Raw genomic sequence first — 19731 nt, 5'->3', positions numbered from 1 at the left:
CTGCTTTAAAATGAATTAATTTATTACACAATTTTCCTGCTAGTGTGAGGACATTTGCCTTTATCTTATACCACCGTGTGTGTGTGTGTGTGTATATAGTTTTAGTGGGAAAATGTTTATCTTCTGTGCACTGTTCAGGATTTCTCAGTCATACAGAAGTACTTAAGACCTTAATATTTAATAAGCTCTCTATTGTTAGAGAGTGAGTGAGCCTGCCAATGTGAGATTGGGCTGGCGGCTCAGTGGATTAATGGAAACATAGAGCTGATTTAAAAGCCCTGAACAATAATCTTTAAATATGCTTAGGCATTGTGGCTGTGCAGTTTCCCTGGGGAATCATCATATTCTCTGCTTCAAAAATTGCACTGAAGACATAACTGAAACTACAGCACAGCCTTGCCTACTGGCAAATCTGCTTTCATACCTGGGGCTTAAATTCGTTCTGTGTATATTTGCACACCCAGAGTGTCATTCCTTGTGGGTTTTCATTTCTTATTACATTGTTGCCACAGGAACAATTTTACACAGACTGAAAAACAAGAGTTGCAGAGCTGAACAACTTTCCAACCTGAACAGATCTTGCTTAGGTTTTCAAATAAACAGATGTTGCTATTTGGAAATACTGAAATGAAAATTATGTTGAGGGTTGTGACGTGCTCTCAATAAGGTAGCCAGAGGAAATTTGAAAAAGGCTGGCTGCTTGACTTCTTTTTTAAACTCCTGTCTGTGCAATTCTGTGGTGCTTCTGGTTCACATAACCCATTTCAATAGTACTTCATTCTCTGATAGAGATCTGAGTAGTGCCACTGCAATGATAGTGTAGGCAGAATGTGATGCATTCTGGGATGTCTTCAGACAAATTGAAAGGCTTGAGAATATTTTCATTGTAGGAGATTGTGTTTTCTTATTTATATAAGAATTTACCAGTCTGAAGGGTGTCTGGACTTAGCGTTGCTTTACTTGTGTACACATTTCTGGGGATTATCTCAGTTTCAATTTAATTTACCACTTCATGCTATAAAGCTCTCAGGGAATCTTTAATTTTCAGTGAGAGCTCACTAAATTAAAATGAAAATGAAATAGGCTTGCATCATCAGGACTGAGAACCACAGTATTGTCCTGAATTTCTGTTTATACTTCACCAGAGCTGCTTGTGCCAGTAAGGCACCAGGGCAGTCAGTTGTTCGGTCCTAATTTGATTGTGCAGCTGAACACCATTACATTGTGTGTAATTGCACTGACGTTAAGAAAGCTTTTTAACTTGCAGGACACTGTGCTCCACTTGACCAGTGACACATCAGCTGTGACACACTGAGTTCTTTTAAATGTCATGGGTCTCAGCAGTTTTTGGTAATGTTTAAATGACATATAAATTCACCTCCACTGCTCCCTGGATTGATCGTCTGTGAGGCTGGAAGCACTGCAGGTTGGAGGATGTAAGAGAGATCAGTGTCTGTACCCCTTGTAACTGTTCATCACCTGAGTGTTCCAGTGTCCTCCAGTAGCTCTGTGAACATGCAGTACCTAGGAGGGGAGTAGATGGGGTTGCAGTCTGAAGGGGACAGGAAAGCAGACAGAAAAGGATGAAAGCAGAATCAAGGAAAAAAAGGTAAATAAAATTGCGCTGAACATTCATATGCATACCTTCGACCTCGTATACCGGAGGGGGTTGGTGACTTCCACCACTTTGCTGGTGACGGTGTCAGCTGCAGTGCCTCTGCTAGGAAGTTACCTGTATGAGTGGCGGGGGTGGTAACGTGAAGACTGTATCCAAGGGATGGACTGATTGCTCCTGCCTGCAGTACCAGTCGGGCATCACAGTTTTTGTCATATGGATCTGAATCACAGTGTGCTACCGAGAAAGACTGCTTTAGTCCTAGAACCAAGAGAACCACACAAGACCCAAAACCCACAAATCTGCTAAATCACTGGGACTAGGAGGAACAGTTTATAGAGAGACTTCATGTGCGCTGCTGTTGTGATTCAGTTCTGGGAGCGTTTTTTTTTAAAAGAACAATGTGTCCGCTGTGAATGAGTTGACCATGTATTTCATGGGGTACTGCTCTATTTTTTATCTTACAGCGGGGAAAACCAGTCTACTCGGGTGCCAAGTGTTGTCTGCCCAGGTCTCTTGTCCATTTCCAACCTTCTCTCAGATTTTTCATCTATGCTTTTTTCATACCTGTCACTTTTGGTTTCCATTCTCTTCCTCACCTTTCCTGGTGCAGAAGTCTGGATAAACTCGAGTCTTGTGTCATCCATTGCAAAGATTGCTTGCATTGGAATATTCTAGTTCTGAGAAGAACATATGTACATAGATTTTGAGTGTACATTAACACTTGATTCCATCAGGAACAAGAGAGTGTGATTTGCAGCAAGCTTTTAATTATGGCAGTTTTTCATGTGATAATTCTTCTTTTAAACCTGCAAGCACTTATTTCAAAGGACCTTTTGATAATGAAGATTGTATTGTGTCAGGGTAACCAGCTGTGGTGCACAGTTAGGAATAAGAAGGTGTTTAATAGGGAAGAACTCTAATGCACAAACTTCACAGGAAGGAGATTTAAAACTTCAATTTTTATTAGCACCAAATATCAAGCAAGTTCCATGACAACAAGCTGTACTTCCAAGCTGGTGAGTTATTTTATTTAGGGGAAGCGAGTTGGTAATTATATGACACATTGATTCAGTCTATGTACTCTCTTATGTTTGCATTTGCAAATCCATCATCCTTCAAATTCCTTCAGTTGTGCACAGGTCTGAGTTCACAATTTCTGTTCTTCCCCCAAAAGCAGTATTTTCAGCCATGAGGTTTCGAGGCATCTCTGTTCTTGAGAGACCAAGTAGCATAACTTAGGGGCTCACCAGGAGAATACTCAAAACACCTCTGGCTTCTACGGGGAGTTTCTAACATACTTGTGTGTCTGGTTCCTGCAGCTGAGCTCACAGAGTGAAGAATTTTCCCAAATAGCTTCACTTGTAGCCCCATGCAGCCTCCCTGTTCAACTAATGCCAACATGACTTTCAAATAAAATTAATACAGGTGCAAAGACAGTGGCTGTTGGTGGGGAGGGAGGAGGGCTGTGTGGTGCTCTGAGGATTAAAAAGAAGCTCTTAGTGAGTTTAACTAAGTGATCTGGTATAGGCTCATAGAGTGAGAGGAGAGGTTCCAAGAAAGCACTAGAAACAGCACCATGGTGAAGTGCTCTTTTCCTGTAAATGCTTCATCTTAATTGAGTCTGTAAACAGCTTCAGCTCCCTTGGGGGGAGGGTTCAATTCCTTGAGAAAAGAGAGCCTGAAGATGAGGGAAATGAGAAGTGCCTTTTTTTTTTTGGTAGAAGTTTTCTTGGACAGTTAGGCTGCCACAGTACAAAATGTGGAGATGTATACACTGCTCCAGTCACCTCAATAATGTGCATCTGCACGTGAGCATTTCAAAAGAACAGCAGTACCAACGTTTCTAGGCTAAGGCGTTTTTTTAGCTGATTATCCTGGTTGCTTGTTATCCAAGTTGAGATACAGTATCAGAATTGGTTAATTACATCTGCAGACGATACAATAACACTGAGTGAGTTTCCAAGGTAAATCGGGGTTAAAAAAAAGAAAGAAATAATCCCTGCAGCATTAGTTGCTCCAGAGAATGCTAAACAACTAGTGACAGTTGTGCTTGATAACAGTGCTCATCTAGCAATCTGCAGGCTTGCACTGGGAACTGAGGACAGTGAGAGAAAATCAGATTTAGTCACTAGTTAGGTCCAGGACCAGGCTGACCTGAATTACTTGGTTACATATTCACTTTTCTCTGCTGTGTAGGGACTATGGTCTCCTGACTCAGTGGCAAACCCGAACTTCATAAAACCATGTAACATGCCTAGCCTCAGGCACTTAAAGCTATAAAGTACAAATAACTGAATCCCATCTGCATTTGGCAGTCTGGGACCTTGATTAACCTTGAGAACAGCAGATTTAAATGGTACAGTAGAGATGGAAGTGCTGGAGCAGCTTTCCTTGGCTGTAAAGCTTTTTCCTAAGCTTTACAGCCAAGGAAAGGCATTTGTGGAGGAGCGAGATGATGAGGTGCATCTGAATAGATTTTCTCAAACCAGTTCCTGAAATCCCTTTATTTCCATAGTAATTTTTAGTGTCTTCAGGATGAATGCTTTACACCTGAAACTCTTGTCGCTTTCCATATGGAAAAATAAACACATGAGCAATACACATTAACAGTTGGTTTTTTTATGCTGTACTTTATAATTAAATCTATATAAAACACAGTTATGTATGTTATTTTGTTGGTTGTGATTTGAACCATATTCTGTAATAGCAGTGCCATGGGAGTGTAAGGGGAGGTTTATAGTGGCTAAGGCTCCCATGCTTTCAAGTTATTCTTTTAGCCATAAGTACAGAGAAGGCTCTGTTATGCAATTCTGTAGTAACAAAATGTTTTGCCTAAACAATTCCTGCATAAAAGATATAAGGGAGTTGTTTGAGAAACTAGTTTGATTGATCAGCCATCTCTTCATTTAAAAAAACATGCATTGCAAGACTTGTAGGCCCTCTGTGCAGCTGTCTAATATGCACTGGTGTAGATTTGGTAGTGAATGCTTTCTGGCTGTTGGAGAGGGGAGTGTAAACTAAGCTGTTCTTACAGGTCAACAAAACCCATGCTTTCTAGTGAACAGAATAACATACAGTATTTCTGTGGGGAAACTGTTTTATTGGGGGGGGGGAAGCAAGGCCTGGGGTAAAATGATCTACATAGGCAACTGATGGGATTGCAGAAGAAAAAGCCTTTCAAATTGCACTTGCTAGGTGAGTTTATAATGATAGATTCCTTATTTGTTTGGGTTTTTCAACATACAGGAAGGTAGGAAACATAAGGCTCTGTATTTTGCACTTTTTATGTGTCAAGACAAAACTTTGATGAAGTTTCATAAGCTATCCTTACGTCACTTTTTGAAAATTATCGCCATGCAGACAGAAAGTACTTTGTATTACACAACTAGTATAATCGGCTAAGTGTGCTATTCCCAGGTTGTGTTAAGTACATTTGAGAAAAATAGCAGGCTGTCAGCTGAAATACTAGACTGGTTGTTGATTAAAATAGAAACACCTCTGTTGATGCCAACATGTACTTCAAACAGCAAAGGAAACTGAACTAGGATAGCTACTGGGAGAATGTACACAGGGCTTAGTTTTTTAAACAATGGGATCTTGAAAATCAATAGCATAATTTATTACCCAGGTTTAAGCTGTAGTGGCGAGACAAATTAGGCTGTCAAATTAATACAGCTGCTCTGTGCCCATATGTTTCTGTAAGAATCATTGTTAGCATTCCTGAAATACAGACCCAGTGGTGAATAAATGAAATTGAAAGGCAGCATGTTAAAATCCATGTAAGAAGGGTTCTTTTAAACGTATATGACATGATGAAATTGAGACATTCACTGCTACAATGTAAGACAGAAGTGGAAAGTTTCACAAATTCAGGAAGGGATTAAAGGTAGATGTGGTTAATGAGACCATCTAGTGGTACAGTTCAAGGGATGAAGAAAATTCAGGCAATATAAACAAGCCTACTGAATTGAGGGCGTTGTAAGAAACTTCCACCAAAGGTTTGGTGCTATCCTTTACGAGGTTTCCTGCAACAATCTCTGAAACCTCTGGGTCTCCACTTTCAGGTTGTGTCTACCCTTCCACTTTCAATAGAATGCCTGTGTTGCTGTTAAGAATGTACCCAGTTTAGAGGCAATTTCACTTGCAAAGCCCTTTGACCTGGAGGGTACAATAAACTGTATTGAAAAAAGCAGTGTTAGACATGACTTCAGACAAGGTACCTGACTAAGGAGACCATTTTCTGATCTGAAGAGAAAATATTTGGGTTTGGGTCTAAGTATTTTGTTACACTGTAAACCTGATCCCCCCAGTATTTTCTGAATTGTAATTGACTATCACATAATTTCAGGTTGCCCATAAGAGGAAACAGAAAGGGGTGTAAATTTGCCTGGGAATGGGTAAGCCAGTTAATAATAATAATAATATCTATAAGGAAGGATAGGTTAAATCAAAGATAGGTAATGAGAAATGATAAAAAAAGTAGTATGCTGTGGTTTTGCGTTTGTTTTTTTATTGCATATACTCTGAGTGTGCAAGTGCACACGTCTTTGGGTATGTATATAGTCACTGTATAGCTTGTAGTGTAGTTGATGATAAAGAATACGAAAGACATTCTGTTGTAAACTTTAAATAATATTTAATAACTTTTAAAAAATAAAATGTATATTTTTAACTTTGTTCTTCTATGAATGCACAAAAACGTATCGTTGTGGTTGCAGCAACAAAATCCAAAGAACTGAAGAGACCTGCCCACTGTGGTGAGATACCAGTGACAATCTAGGAGAATTCACAATGGTATCCAAACAAAATTCTCCACGGCGAGTCCTGACTTGTTTTCTTGCTGTGAATTGTCTAACTCGGTATCTATGAAGATCATTCACGCTTAGCAAGAATCCTTGCAGACAAAGTTAATGAAGAGTCTGGTTTTAAGGTAAATGCCGCAATCAGCTGCTGGTTTCTGGTGCTTACCTTTGGTGCACATTTATAGCACAACAGTGAAGCTAAGGGGTAAGTGAATGGCTTCAACTTTCTCCACACTAACAACCTCCTGTCCTATCCATGAATGGGGGGAGACGCAGCCGGGAGCCACATGCACTGAAAGATGTAACCAGTTCTTAATTAGTTTGTGAGAAGGGAGGGGTTTGGGTGGATTCACATAGCAGCCATATTGCTGATGCAAGATAAAGTATTTTTACAGCTTCTGTGCTGTTCCTTCATATTATAAATCATACAATGCTGCGTTCAAATAATTATTAAACAGAAGAATAAACCTTTACAATTTTATATTATTTGAGGGGGAGGAATAAAGAAGTATTCATAGAACAGAAACGAGTAAATTTCAGTGATTGTGCACTATAGGATGTGGAGCTAAATAATTCTGTTGTACAAGCAATAAGATTTGGCTGCTACTGACAGTTGCTACCAAGTTGTACTGCTACTGTACAGGAAAACAAACCATACTCTGTTAAATCTATATGTGTATATATTATTATAATTGTGAAGATGAAAAGTTAGAATTATATTGAACTGAATCTAAAAGGTCAGCCTGATGCTGCTGAATTCTGTAGGTCCAACTGTGTGCCTTGTGCCTTCACATCTTGTTATTAAGCAGAAACAGCATGAGTATAAATTAGGCGTGCTCTCCTTCAATGTCTTTGTTGCCTTTGGCTCTGTCTTTAATTTAAATGTATTGAGTCAATACATTTAAATATTTCAAGATAAGAAATGGAAATAATATAAAAGATTTTACTAAAAGTGACAAAACACTAATGGAAGCAATTGGAATGACTTCTGTGTTGCTCTGCATATGTGCAATATAAGCAGCCTTTTAAATGTGTATTATGTACTACAGGGTATTTAAAATCAACCAGTTCAACATGAAGTTTTATGCATAATATTCAACTATCTTATTTTGTTTTTTACAAAAGGTTGTTGCTGTTGCATATCACGGAATATTCTGACCTCATCAGCAGAGAAAGCGTGCAACACTTTTAAAAAGAAAAGTCTGAGGCATGCAGTATGTTCAGAGGTTTGAAACTGGATTGCACTGGTAATGATTTAAGCACCATAAAATCTGTTTGGCGTATGTGAAGAGAGTTAATAACATCATATATAGAAAATAGTGCAGTTCAAATTATAAATAAGTTGTGTAGCATCTCAGTTGGCAGTGTAAGGGTAGTGTGTAATAAAAGAATTATTCGCAGCAATGGGTGGTCTCTTTTTTTTCCTTTTTTTTTTCTTTCTTTCTTTTCAATGCTTAGTGCTGTATGTTTCTGTTGCAATTACTGGGATTTACAAAGCAAATATTGCTTATACTTCCTATAGATATGTGCTTTGAAAACTGAGGCAATTTATCTTCTTGTGAAGACACCTAAACTGAGGAAGATTATTAGAGGGAACCACAAAGTGTGACTTGTTTTCAGTCTCTGTTTCTCATTTTGTTTCTTCTGTAGGTTTAGCTGAAATCTAGCAGTCTTCTTTAAGAGCTCAGGGCATTTTATTGAGAGAGTCACAGGATGAGGGTTTGTGATCTCTCTTCTCCCTCCACTACCGTCAGGCAAACTGATGAGAGTTGCCCTTTGTAGGAGCATTGTTGTGCAACGGTTTGCTCTTACCAACTGAGCCATCATCAGCCTGCTGTCTCTGTGTTAATTTTTAATGGCAGGGATCACTACAAATAGACTTGTCTACCTTTTATCTTTCTTAAAAATCAATGTTTTATTAATGTATTCATCACTTAAAAGTGACTTTTCAGTGGTGGAAACTCTGAGCTGTCAGCAGGAGCACCTGTGTGTACAAACTATAAACCATGGCAAGAACTAATAGTACACCTAACCTGGAATCACGTCTATGCAGGTAAGAAAGGAACAGAGCAGAGAGAGGGAAGGAAGGAACTTACACCATCTTTTGAAGAGCAGGACTACTGACAGGTCAGCCTGATCTCAGGAAGCAGAGAGACTGTGGTGATGGTAACACCAAAAGTAAGTCCTTGTGTGTGGGCTACTCAGTCAGCTTAACCTCTGTCTTGGCTCGAGGTCTGTTAACATTTATCAAGGCTTGTTAGTGTGGCAGTAAAATCCTTTAGCGGTGGTGAGGTTGCTATGATAGCGAGTGATTAGGAAGCCACAAAAAATGCACAAGTAATGCATTATTTCAACTTAGCCTGCACAGCTAAATGCCCCATACTAGAGTGGTTGATGCATTAAAAGTAGGGGGTGAGATTTTGGAATAAACTTGCTCTTTCACGCTGCAGACTGTTCCAAGCACTTCCCAAAAAACACCAAGTAGTTTGGGCCTGAGTGTGAGAAGACTGCAGGAAATCAGGAGGGGGGAAAAAACCCAAAACTGAAGCAGTGAGAGCAGCAGGTCCAGAAAAGGGTTACTTAGGGGTGTTAAGGAGATTGTTCAATAGGCTGTGGGTTGGTGAGTCCAGCTTTACTGCTGGAAATTGCCTTTAAATCAAAGTAAGCAAAATGTCACTCATAGCAGAGACCTGCTGTTGTAAGCACTAAAGGTACAGGGTAACTTTTTTTTTGCCTGAACGTGATGCAGACTTCTAGTCCATCACAGTATGAATAGCTGCACTGAGCTTTCTGGGAAAACGTGGTTGTGTCTCTGGTCTATCGCCAGGGGCTGAGAGCTCCTCTAAGGCTGGCTGCAGGAGCAGGCCCGCTACGTTGCTCTGTTCCCGGCCATGTCCTTTCCCTGGCGTGCTTCAGCTTCTCCCTGTCACATGCGCATTATCTTGGGCTGCTTGCTGATGGGGAATTGTTTGTTTGAACAAAGAAAACATCTGATTCTTAACCTCAGCACTAGAAGGTGTGCACAGGGGTAGTACGTAAATTACTTCACTTACCAGTGCAAGGTGGTAAAATTGGACAACTGGTGACTGTTTTCTGGCTAAGGAAAGCTATGATTTTGATTTCTGCAAATTCCAGAAAGTGTGGGGCATATTCTAGCAAAGGCGGAGGCAGATGGGTCTGAAAAACAGAACTGAGAGGTGACTCCAGTTCTAAGAAAGACTGATGTGTCTTGGCTGTTGTAAGCATGCAGCTGGGGGTAAAAAAAAAAGAAAAAAATCTAAGCATAAAAACATCTGAAGTCTTAATAACACTCAGAAAAATGAGCAATAGGCAAAAGATTTTTTTTTTCTTTTCTCCTCAGCAAGGCAAACTCTTATCATCTCTGCAGATGATGATATCCCAAAGTAAATTAATGAAATGGTGACATTCAGGGAAGGAGCAGCTGACAGCTTTGTACAGATTCTCAAGTGTGGAAATGAGTGATATTTTTTGGCAGACTAACTTGAAACAGGGATGATAAAAAATAAAACCATAGTAGAATGACAGAGCCCACTCACAAGTTGTTTACTGAAATGAAGATACAGCTGAAAGTAATTACTTGTTTCCCAGAGGTATAAGTGATAGTGGCTCCAGCAAGAAATAACACTTGGTTATTTCAGTTGGAATGTAAAATGGGATAGAAAGGTTCCCTCTTTCTGAGGTTAGATGCTGGGTATTTTCACCTCCTTTCAGAACAGTATGTGTATATGAATGTAATATATATTACTTATACAGTCAACCATCTATATGTCACCAGCAATTAATAAGTGAGTCAATGTCCAATGTTGTTTTCCTTTGACAGCCAGATCTCACTGTACAGATTCTGATTAAAAGCCTAACTTTTCAGCACATAAGATTAAAAATGCTCCTTTAAAATAACATATTTCTGAAGAAGATCCTCTCCTGGCTACAAAATCATCTTGGGGCACTTGGAGGTGGGGCTGCTTGATCTTGACATTTTAGCTGTGTGCAAACTATAGTAAAATGACAATTGTGTTCAGTGCTAGCTGCTCTGTATCTTCTTTCCGTGCTGAAGAACGCTCATTTTCTATGCCCTCTCTTCCAGACTGTGAAATGCGGGAAGGCAGCCTGGCAGGTTTCGCAGAAGTTGCCTCAGTGCAATCTTTTCCTATCGTTGATTTGCAGGTCAGCCCCTGATGAGCAGCCTCCTTTGCCTTGCCATGGGCCACGGAAAAGGAACCATTGCTCTTTGGAGGTTTTCTTCTGTTTAAAGACAAGGCCGCTTCTTACCTGTGCCAGTTCAAGTACTGACTTTTTCTTTTCTTCCTCCTTCAGTAAAGTGGGGTGATTCACAAAATCTTCAGAAAGGTAGCATTATACACAGTTTATAGTACAAAGGGGGTTGGGGGGAGGTCACATGAATGAGCATGAAGGAGATTTCTCCTGTGTCCTTTGGAGGAGGAGCAGAAAGATTGGGAATGGTATCTATGCACAGTAGGTGTCTGCCTTGACCACCTGACAGTACATGGTCATTGCAAAGGTGAGTCCGAGAATCTAAGAGAAAAAAAACCAAACAATCGTGTTTCAGTAAGCACTCCCCCATTCATTGAAACCAAAACAAAAAAAAAAAAGGCGACAAAAGCATGCTCACACTGTTTTGTTCACACACAGGAAGACACATCACATACTGCTTTTCCTGCCGGCTCATGTCCTTGTTCTGTTTCTAGTTTCTGCCTGCCTTTTGTCCTTATCTGTATTGCTGTTTTGCAGAATGAACAGTGACAGCACGGGACAGTTGATTTCTCCATGAAAAGCAGCCACCAGATACTGGGAAGAGGTATACTGAAAACAAATGTTTGGATGTGTTTTGCTCAAAAATGCTTTCTAGTAGCAACGCACAGCTGTGGGGCTGTGTGGTTATCTCAGTAGTTATTGCTTTGAAAGACGATCAGGTTTATCCCTGACCCAAAGGATGTTGTGGTTTATTTTGCTGCACTTTACTTTTCCAAGTGTATGTGTGCACAGGTCCCTGTGCGGGAATCGCTGGAGACTGTCCATGCATTAATCATAACCATCAATGCCTCATCAACAATGTATGTGTCTTTCTACTCAGCCGACTCAAGAGAAGCAGCGGGGAGGTGGTGGTTCTTCTCCCAGCCCAACTACTGACCTGCTGTGCTGCCTCTGGTAGATTACTTCATCAGAAAAGGGGATAGGGAAGAGAGTCTTATTTTCCTTCCAGCTGAAGTACTTACATGGATGTACTAAGTGGTTGTTACTATTCCTTTGCAACACCACTGTAAAAATTGTCATTGAAATAAAGGTTTGCCAGGTAGGAAGTTTTTGTATGCATACTCTTTTAAGCACCTAATTTGACTACTTCAAATTTACTCCTTACGTAAGTAGTAGCTCCTTAATGAGTATTTTGAAAGAGTACGTGACACACATACTACTTTATAAATAAAGAAAAAAATGTGGTTATAAAGCTTTTATCGTCATTTCCCATTCTTGTACAGTGAAATATGATTGTTAGGCTTCAGTGTGCTGTTTCATGGTAAGCACATGCCTTTTGGAAGTATCCCTTGAACACTGCCTTCTATTTCCTTGCAAAGGAACAGTCAGGGACAGCTGCGTAATAAAACGTCAGTGGCTGAATTTGTTATATAATTTCGAGCACGCATGACTGAACAATGATTCTACTGCCACATGCCATGTATGTCCTTCGAGTTGTGTCACTGTATGATTCTAACTATAAGATTGTTAACATGAAAAAAACTGTCACGCTTAGTGCAAGAACAACACTGTAACAGCAACAGTAGAGGGAGCCCAATTCATTTTAGGTGACAGCACATTAGCGCTTCCATCATCAGTTAGATTCAATCACATAATCCAGCTGGAAGACAGACTAAAAATCTCTTGTGTTCGCAGGTGTTTTCTCTGTACTTCACCGCATTTACTAGTAATATTAGTTAGCATTTTTAAATTGTCTGAATTGTTTTCTTCCATACAAACTACTGCTTTCTTTTTGTCAGAAAGATAGTATTCTCTTAAATACCCTAAAATACGATCAAGGTCTATGAGGAGGACTCTGACATGGGCTGCTTGGTTTTTAATGTATCTTTTAAAGACTCCCTAAAGGTTAAATAGATGCCGAAAAGCTGTTTTTTTACAATATGGTAATATATTAGCAACAGTCTTATGTTGTCTCTCTGCCATATGATCTTCTTGTGCTTATCTTTTTTCCCCTAAGCATATCTGCTTACTATACTGGAAAACAAAAACTCTACTGAAACAAAAGCTCTACTGAATTTGGGCCTACAAGGAGTCAGGCATTTGCATTAGTAAGTTGCAGCCAAGACATGACACGAGAGAAAGATACATGCCAGCTGACAATAGTGGGAGTGTGAGTGGACTTCTGATCCCAGTCTCTCTCTTGCTGCTGCTAGTGCTATACCATGCAAAATTGAAAAAAACCCATGGGTTAATCTGGAGTTACATGGTATTAATTAGCTCAGCGATTCCATCCTTTCTGCTTTTATGTGGAATGCAAGAGAGAGGTGGAGCTGGAAAGTAAAGCTCCATCTTCACTGCGTTCAGGAATGGGACTTTGGGCCATAAATGGAGGGCTGACATACAGCTGAAACGGCCTGAGCTCCAGCACAGCTTTCACCATGTATCCTCAGGCTAAGGTTTGTGCCACTGAGGCTATACTATGGCCACAAGCTGGATTAAAGCCAAGGTAAGAGTAAGAGACAAGGTACTACACTTACGACTGATTCTTCTCTGACCAAAGTTGTGCTGGAAACAGCTGCAGGTCAAAATCTGGTAGGCAAGTCTGTGCCAGTCTTACCTACCTAAATTCAGGAAAGGAGCGCGGTTTTATTGGCAAGGTTGAGCAGCGGTAACAACATCCCAACTTACCCTAGGACTGAGGGTGGGGTTGAAGACTTAAGCTACCTTTTAGGCTATCTTGAAGTTAGATATTTCACCTAAGTGGACAGTCCTTTCTGGAGAATAACAGCACAAATACAGGTACGCTAAAAGGCAATTCACCCTACCCTGACTAGACTTCTGTCTTTGGAGGGTGGGGACTACCTCTCCACTGACTCTAGTCTAAGCCTTAGATAAACCACTTGGTAAAGTGCCTGCATCATAAAACAGAAAATGTGTGCAGTATTCCTAGTTCTGTAGCTTATACATAGTATTTTAACTAAATTAAAACACAGAAGAACTGAATCTTGCAGAGTTTTACTCTAACATGATGCAAAATTTGGAATTACTAAAACAGGCTTGGACAGAGTAGATCTGGATCTGTGGTTACTTAGTTACAGTTCATTAGGATTTGAAATTTGATATTAAACTGTACCTGCACCATAGCTGTGCACAATCCAAAGATTCCCACTGCTAATAAGTTTTCCTGGAGCCATATTTTCACTGTTTCGTAGCAAGGCTGGAAAAAAAAAACACCCAGAATATTGTATTAGCCATAAATGTACAGCTCTGCTTCCCAGGGAATATACAGACAGCAAAGAGCCAGATCAGACTAAGCTGCTAGGTAGCCTGGATTATGATTTTAGCATTGGTGCAATTATAGTGTATTTCTAGGTTGAAGCTTGAACATGGAGTACTAATTGGAACGGCATGAAAAAGCACCGTCCAAAATGCTGCATGAGCACTCCTCCATATAAATTGGGCCAGTAACTAAAAATAAACAAGCAGTGGATTTAGGTCCTCTTTGCCCTCTAAAAAACAACTAGAAGCAGAACTTAAGAATGAGCCTATCATTTTCTCCATGTTTCAGGAAAGCAAGTATTTATTATAATATATATATGTATATCAAACCCAAAAGTTCCAGTGAGAGCTGCTCAGTAGCCACTTCTGCTGCTCAAGGGCCCATTTCACACCATTTTCCATCATTTCAAATTGTAGTATGGGGTCTCCTCCATTATTTTCTTCCTGCTTTAAATTCTGCAGTAGCTGTAACCTCATGTTTCTGGCCCAGTTTTGGGGAGGGTGGAATTGGCCCAAGTAAAACATTTCTTTAAATAATATGCAAAAATTGTGCCCTCTTTCTTGTAAATGACCATGGCCAAGAATCATTTTGTCTTCAGTTAGTGGCTTACACATATGTATAAAGGAAAAACTATTAATGCCCACCAGAAGACATGGTGTTAACCTGCACTGATCTTTTTGGTACGAAGAACTTTTAAGTCCTTAAATTCAAAATTTAACTTGAAGCTACTTCAGAGGTAGAAGGGAGCCAAGTTTGGTTGGAACTCAGCCTCTGCCTGCAGTGCCAATCTCACTAGGAAACGGCCAAGAGAGCTTTACTCATTGTCTTCACAAACCATTAGAACTAGCAAAACTTCCTTGTAATTCCACTTCATCAGAACTTTTAAGTCCTTAAATTCAAAATTTAACTTGAAGCTACTTCAGAGGTAGAAGGGAGCCAGGTTTGGTTGGAACTCAGCCTCTGCCAGTGCCAGTCTCACTAGGAAACGGCCAAGAGAGCTTTACTCATTGTCTTCACAAACCATTAGAACCAGCAAAACTTCCTTGTAATTCCACTTCATCAGCTGGCCTTAATCCACACCACTCTACACACTACCTGTCGTCCTGGTTTTGGCTGGGATAGAGTTAATTTTCCTCTCAGTAGCTGCTCTGTTTTGGATTTAGTACCAGAAGAATGTTGATAACACTGATGTTTTCAGTTGTTGCTATGAAATCAAGGACTTTTTACCAGTTTCTCATAATCAACTAATGAGCAGGGGTGCAGGAGCTGGGCGGGAGCATAGCCAGGCAGCAGCCCCAAGGTGGCCAGTGGAAATATTCCATAGCATAGATGTCATGCTCAGTTTATCAATGGGGATTGGCTGGGGTGCGGAGGGCAGGAATCCTCTCTCCTTTCTGGGAGCTACACCTGTAACTAATTACACCTGTAATTAGCACAAAGAATTGCTGAGCTAATTTCAGAGAAGAATTTAGGCTCTGACTATCTGCTCTAGAAAGGTCTTGCTGAGGACATTGTAGGGAAATTGTCCCATGGAGTTTTGAATTTGATCACAGGCAAGTGCAGAAACTCATTGCTAAGAAAATGCTGGCAATTCAGTGGAACAGTTCTCACTCTCCCTGGTGTGCAGTGGAAGCCCCTGAACTAGTGTTCCTGGCAGGAGCAGAGCATTCCAGGCTCACGCAGCCCTCCTGCCTCACGACCGCCTGGGCCATGATAAGCTATGGCTGCTGCTCCAGGGCTTGTGCTATGTGTGTGAATGAGCCATGTGCCTTTTATCTCTACCTGACTCCAGCAGGTGGGACATTAAAAAAGGACAATCCTGTCATTTCCTAGCTAGATCTAGCTAGAGTGTGCTCCAGATCAATGTTGGAAGGTACTCATCTGCAATGTGAAACAACAGCTCAGAGCCCACTGAAAGGAAAGCCTTCAGCTCATAAAAATAATTAAATTGGCAGTTTCATTGGAGATCAAAAGCCACAGCTCAATATGAGCCTTCTGAAACCTTCTGATTACAGATGAGTAAGGGTACAGCATACCTTTCCATCTGTATAGCCCTGCACATGACTAGCTGTCTGCCCTTTTCCAGGGTTGCAAGGCAGCTGCTGAGCTGCTGCTGGAGAGCTACTCACCGCTTTCCACCAGGTCCCTGGGGAGTGGAGTCCACAGTTCTCGCTGAATTCTAAGCAGCAGGAGTCCGGCACCCGGGTTGTATTGTACACTTCAAACCAATCAGTGTAGTTGGAGACTCCACAGCATCTGAACTGGAAAAACAAGAACCAAGATGATACCGTAATATAGATCTTCCACTCACTTCTGCTCACTGTGACTTCTCCCTCCTAGAGCTGGACATTCAGTGCATTTTGATTACACCAGCAGAGGCTTGAAATTTTAAAGAAATATAGTATTTCCTCAGCTTTACCCAAATAGATCCTTCCCCCCCCACTCTTTTATATGTTTAAATATGGTCTGGCATGATACAAGAAGCAAAGGTACCTACTGGCAGTGGCAAGACACTGCAGGAGGTGAAACAGGACAACCCCAGCCAAGTACTGATGTTAAGAGTTGATGTGACTGAGCAGGATTATAACAATCGTTTGCAGCTTGTTGTCAATAAAAAAATTATTTGAGATACAGATACAGCACCCAGGAGATGAGGATACTGGGATCTCTATGGCACACTACTTCATGATTGAAGTTAATGAGACAAATTTCTCTCTAAGCTGTTAATTACTGATCACCTTTGAAAGTCTTTGTAAGTAAAAGATGTGTTTCCTCCTCTTCTCTCTTTGGTGCAGTTCCTTAATGTCATCACAGTGGTGCTTTAAGTGTCTGCATACAACGACACAGTGTACAATGACTACGTTAAGCTAAATCAGAAGGTTTGTTTGACGTTGGTAGCGGGATGAAAGGTTTAGGAAATGTCTCTAACAGTACAAGGAATGGCTCCGTGACCATCTTCCCCTCTGGGACCTGGTATATTCTTGTGATACAAAATAAGCTAAGACTCATTACCATATAGATGTATACACCATCTGTCACTCCTATGCTAACTCAAAAGTATGGATTTGTTGGTATTTATACACTTACCACTAATGAGCAAGACGACACTAGGCTGCAGAACTGCTCTCTGCTATTGGCAGTACTTCACACTTTTTCAAGGCTATGCCAGCCACCTATTTAGCCCCAAAATGACTTGCCAGGATCTTACTTTTTAACTGGGATTTTATATAAGCCTCTACAGTATTTTTCACATCCCTGTAGAGACCATTCCTCTTGTTTCTAAATGACTTATAATCATGCAGACGTGCATCACCAGGACTCAGGCGCTAATTCAGATCCCGATGTTTACACTGGCCCGAGGGCGAGTTTTCCCTGTATATATACATATATAATAGTTGTAGAGCCTATGGGCACGGGGGGGTGAGTGTCCAGGTCTTGTTGCACACACAAGATCTGCCATTCAAGACCAATAGAGGGCAGAGGTGTCATGCGTTGCCTCGCACATCATGTTTTGCTTCAAGCACTTGCAGAAAGTAGTCCGCAATAGAGACGTTTCAGTGCTCACAGCACTGTTTTTCTTCTGCCAAGCAAAAGTCAGAAATCTTTCCCAGACTAACATCTTCCCCCAAGGTTCTGCTCAGAATTCTGATTTGGTCCGTGTCAGGAATCAATTCTTAGCTTGCAACCGTTTGATTTGTGAGTTTACAGGCTTCATTTTCTACAAACTGAGTTGAAAGTTTAAAAAGTTTGTGACTTTTTTTTGGTCTATGTTCCTGCACACAAGGCAGGAGCTCCATGCATAACAGGTCCCAAAAGTGGACAGGAGCGGCATGGAACGCATGGCGTGCATTTGAGGAAGGCTGGCTTATCTGAAAATCTGACAAGAAGGTCTTGCAGGCTGTCATCATTAGAGTCAGGAGGCAGCTCTTTGACAGACAGTGAGAAGTGACAGCTTGTAAATAGCAAGCCTTGAAAATGTAGCTCAGCTGTGATGTAGGGAGTGCAACAGTAAGGGCTGAGAGATTTGAGTGACGTTCTGGCCAAACAGAAGTGACACAAGTTTGCATAAATTGGGACTAGACCCCTTCTCCCCATAATATTGCATGGCTGAGGGTGTTGAAGTCTGACAGACTAAGGAGATGAAGATGCAGTACAGGTTTGGTAGTTGAGGGCTCACTAACAGTGTTGAGCACAGCTGTTCCTATGGAGCCTGTGGAGCAGAAGGCGGCTGGGCCGTGGTCTAGGGTTGGGACCCCAAAGAGTAAAACTTCTTGGTAAGGCAGAAGGTGGAAATAGGAGGGGATGCAGTTGCAAAGACAAGCTGTGGTTGGACACACACTGCCTGCCCATGCAGATCCTCCGTGTAGTGTACAAGAGCAGAGGATTAAATATTGATGCTTGCCTGCCATTGCTGGCAGATAAGGCGGTCCCAGCAATCATAGAGAATCCCAGCAATCAATGGGAGAAAGGGCTAAGAAAAGATCAAGGGTAAGAGAGAATGAGGAGCATGAGGAGCAATAGTCTTGAGACTGGAAGAAACAATGTCTGGAACTATAACTGGAGGAGATGTCATGTCTTTGGAAGACAAAGGAAGGAGGAGTGATGGAATTAAGGAGCGGATGATGATATGCAATCCTAAAGGAGAGGAGGTAACAAACGCAGAAGAGTACTAACACCACAGAGACCAGAAAGCGCATGAGCAAGTGAGGGAGCAGTGTTCAATGCAGACCAGTCAGCATCTCTAGGGAGCAAAGGCACTGACCCATGGCACAGGTCAGAGGCAAGAACAACAAAACAAGCAGCAGTGGGGTTGAATGGGTCACCAGCATAGATTCAGTAAAGGGATCCAGCTAGCAGCCAAAAAGACGGATAAGCCGAGAGCTCAGTAAATTCAGAGACCTCATTATGGAGGCCCAAGTAGACAAGAGAGAGTGGGGGAGTGATTTTGGATCATATGACAAGCAACTGATTCATCCTGTGTACACGAAGCTGAATGATAGGTAGCCAAATCTTTGACGAAGATGAGGGACTATTAGAAGTAAGATGAATATCGAGGACAAAGAGCAAAATAGGTCCTCTTAGATTTGAGAGCAATTTTCTCTTTTTAAAATTTACAAGGTTTCTGAGCAAGGATAGTTGGAGACAGTCCCACACACGAAGGAAGGAGCAATCTCAGGTCACATGAAAGATAATTTTTGTCACCAGCAGTTTATTGTAGCCAGTTACACCAGACTTCATGTTCTTCCACAAAGGCTGATGTTCTGCCAATGCCAGACAGTTAAACTGCCTGACTGTCGTGAAGGAATTGCAGACTTGATTCTTGCTACAACCACGTTCATTTTGTGGTCACATTTACAGTCCTGTTGTTGTAGTTAAGTGATAAAATTAGACAAGGTTGCCTACTTGATTAGTTCTGTTCCTGGTTTCAACAGGGAACAATATGTTTTTTAGAAATAATTACAAACTGATAGTAATTATTTTGGGGTACCCACACTAACACACTTTAAAAGAGGGTAATCTCTAGAAAATGTCAGTTACTGTCTTGAATAGCAGTGACTTTAATACACCTTGACTTGGACACCTCAGGTCACTTGACTCCAGGGCTTGCAGCTGTGAAGGAGCATGAATGATTAGATGCAGCTGTGCCTGTCCACATGAACAAATGCGGGAACTTACTGCATAAGGTGACAACCAGGTAGCAATTCTGGGGACACTCGTACAGTGCTTGGTAGAGTCACTCAAACAAGCAAAAGCTTGTCAAATGCCTCTGAGTATCTAAGTTCCTGCTGTTGAACAGT

General features: G+C 41.1%; 1 protein-coding gene across 3 annotated transcripts in view; it reads right to left on the bottom strand.

Moving 5' to 3' along the window:
- Window positions 1-2610: 2610 nt before the first annotated feature.
- Window positions 2611-19731, bottom strand: part of TSPAN4 (tetraspanin 4) — a 365256-nt gene continuing 348135 nt past the window's right edge. For all 3 annotated transcript variants that reach the window (XM_075425480.1, XM_075425479.1, XM_009931527.2), the window contains 3 exons: window positions 16063-16194; window positions 13787-13870; window positions 2611-10974 (listed from right to left, as the gene is read on the bottom strand). In XM_075425480.1, the coding sequence (XP_075281595.1) occupies window positions 10906-10974; window positions 13787-13870; window positions 16063-16194 (285 nt within the window). In that variant the 3' untranslated portion in view covers window positions 2611-10905. The remainder of the gene's footprint in view (window positions 10975-13786; window positions 13871-16062; window positions 16195-19731) is intronic.

Source organism: Opisthocomus hoazin, chromosome 7 (assembly GCF_030867145.1).
Source record: "Opisthocomus hoazin isolate bOpiHoa1 chromosome 7, bOpiHoa1.hap1, whole genome shotgun sequence".
Taxonomy (NCBI): domain Eukaryota; kingdom Metazoa; phylum Chordata; class Aves; order Opisthocomiformes; family Opisthocomidae; genus Opisthocomus; species Opisthocomus hoazin.
This window is presented reverse-complemented; position numbering and strand designations above follow the sequence as displayed.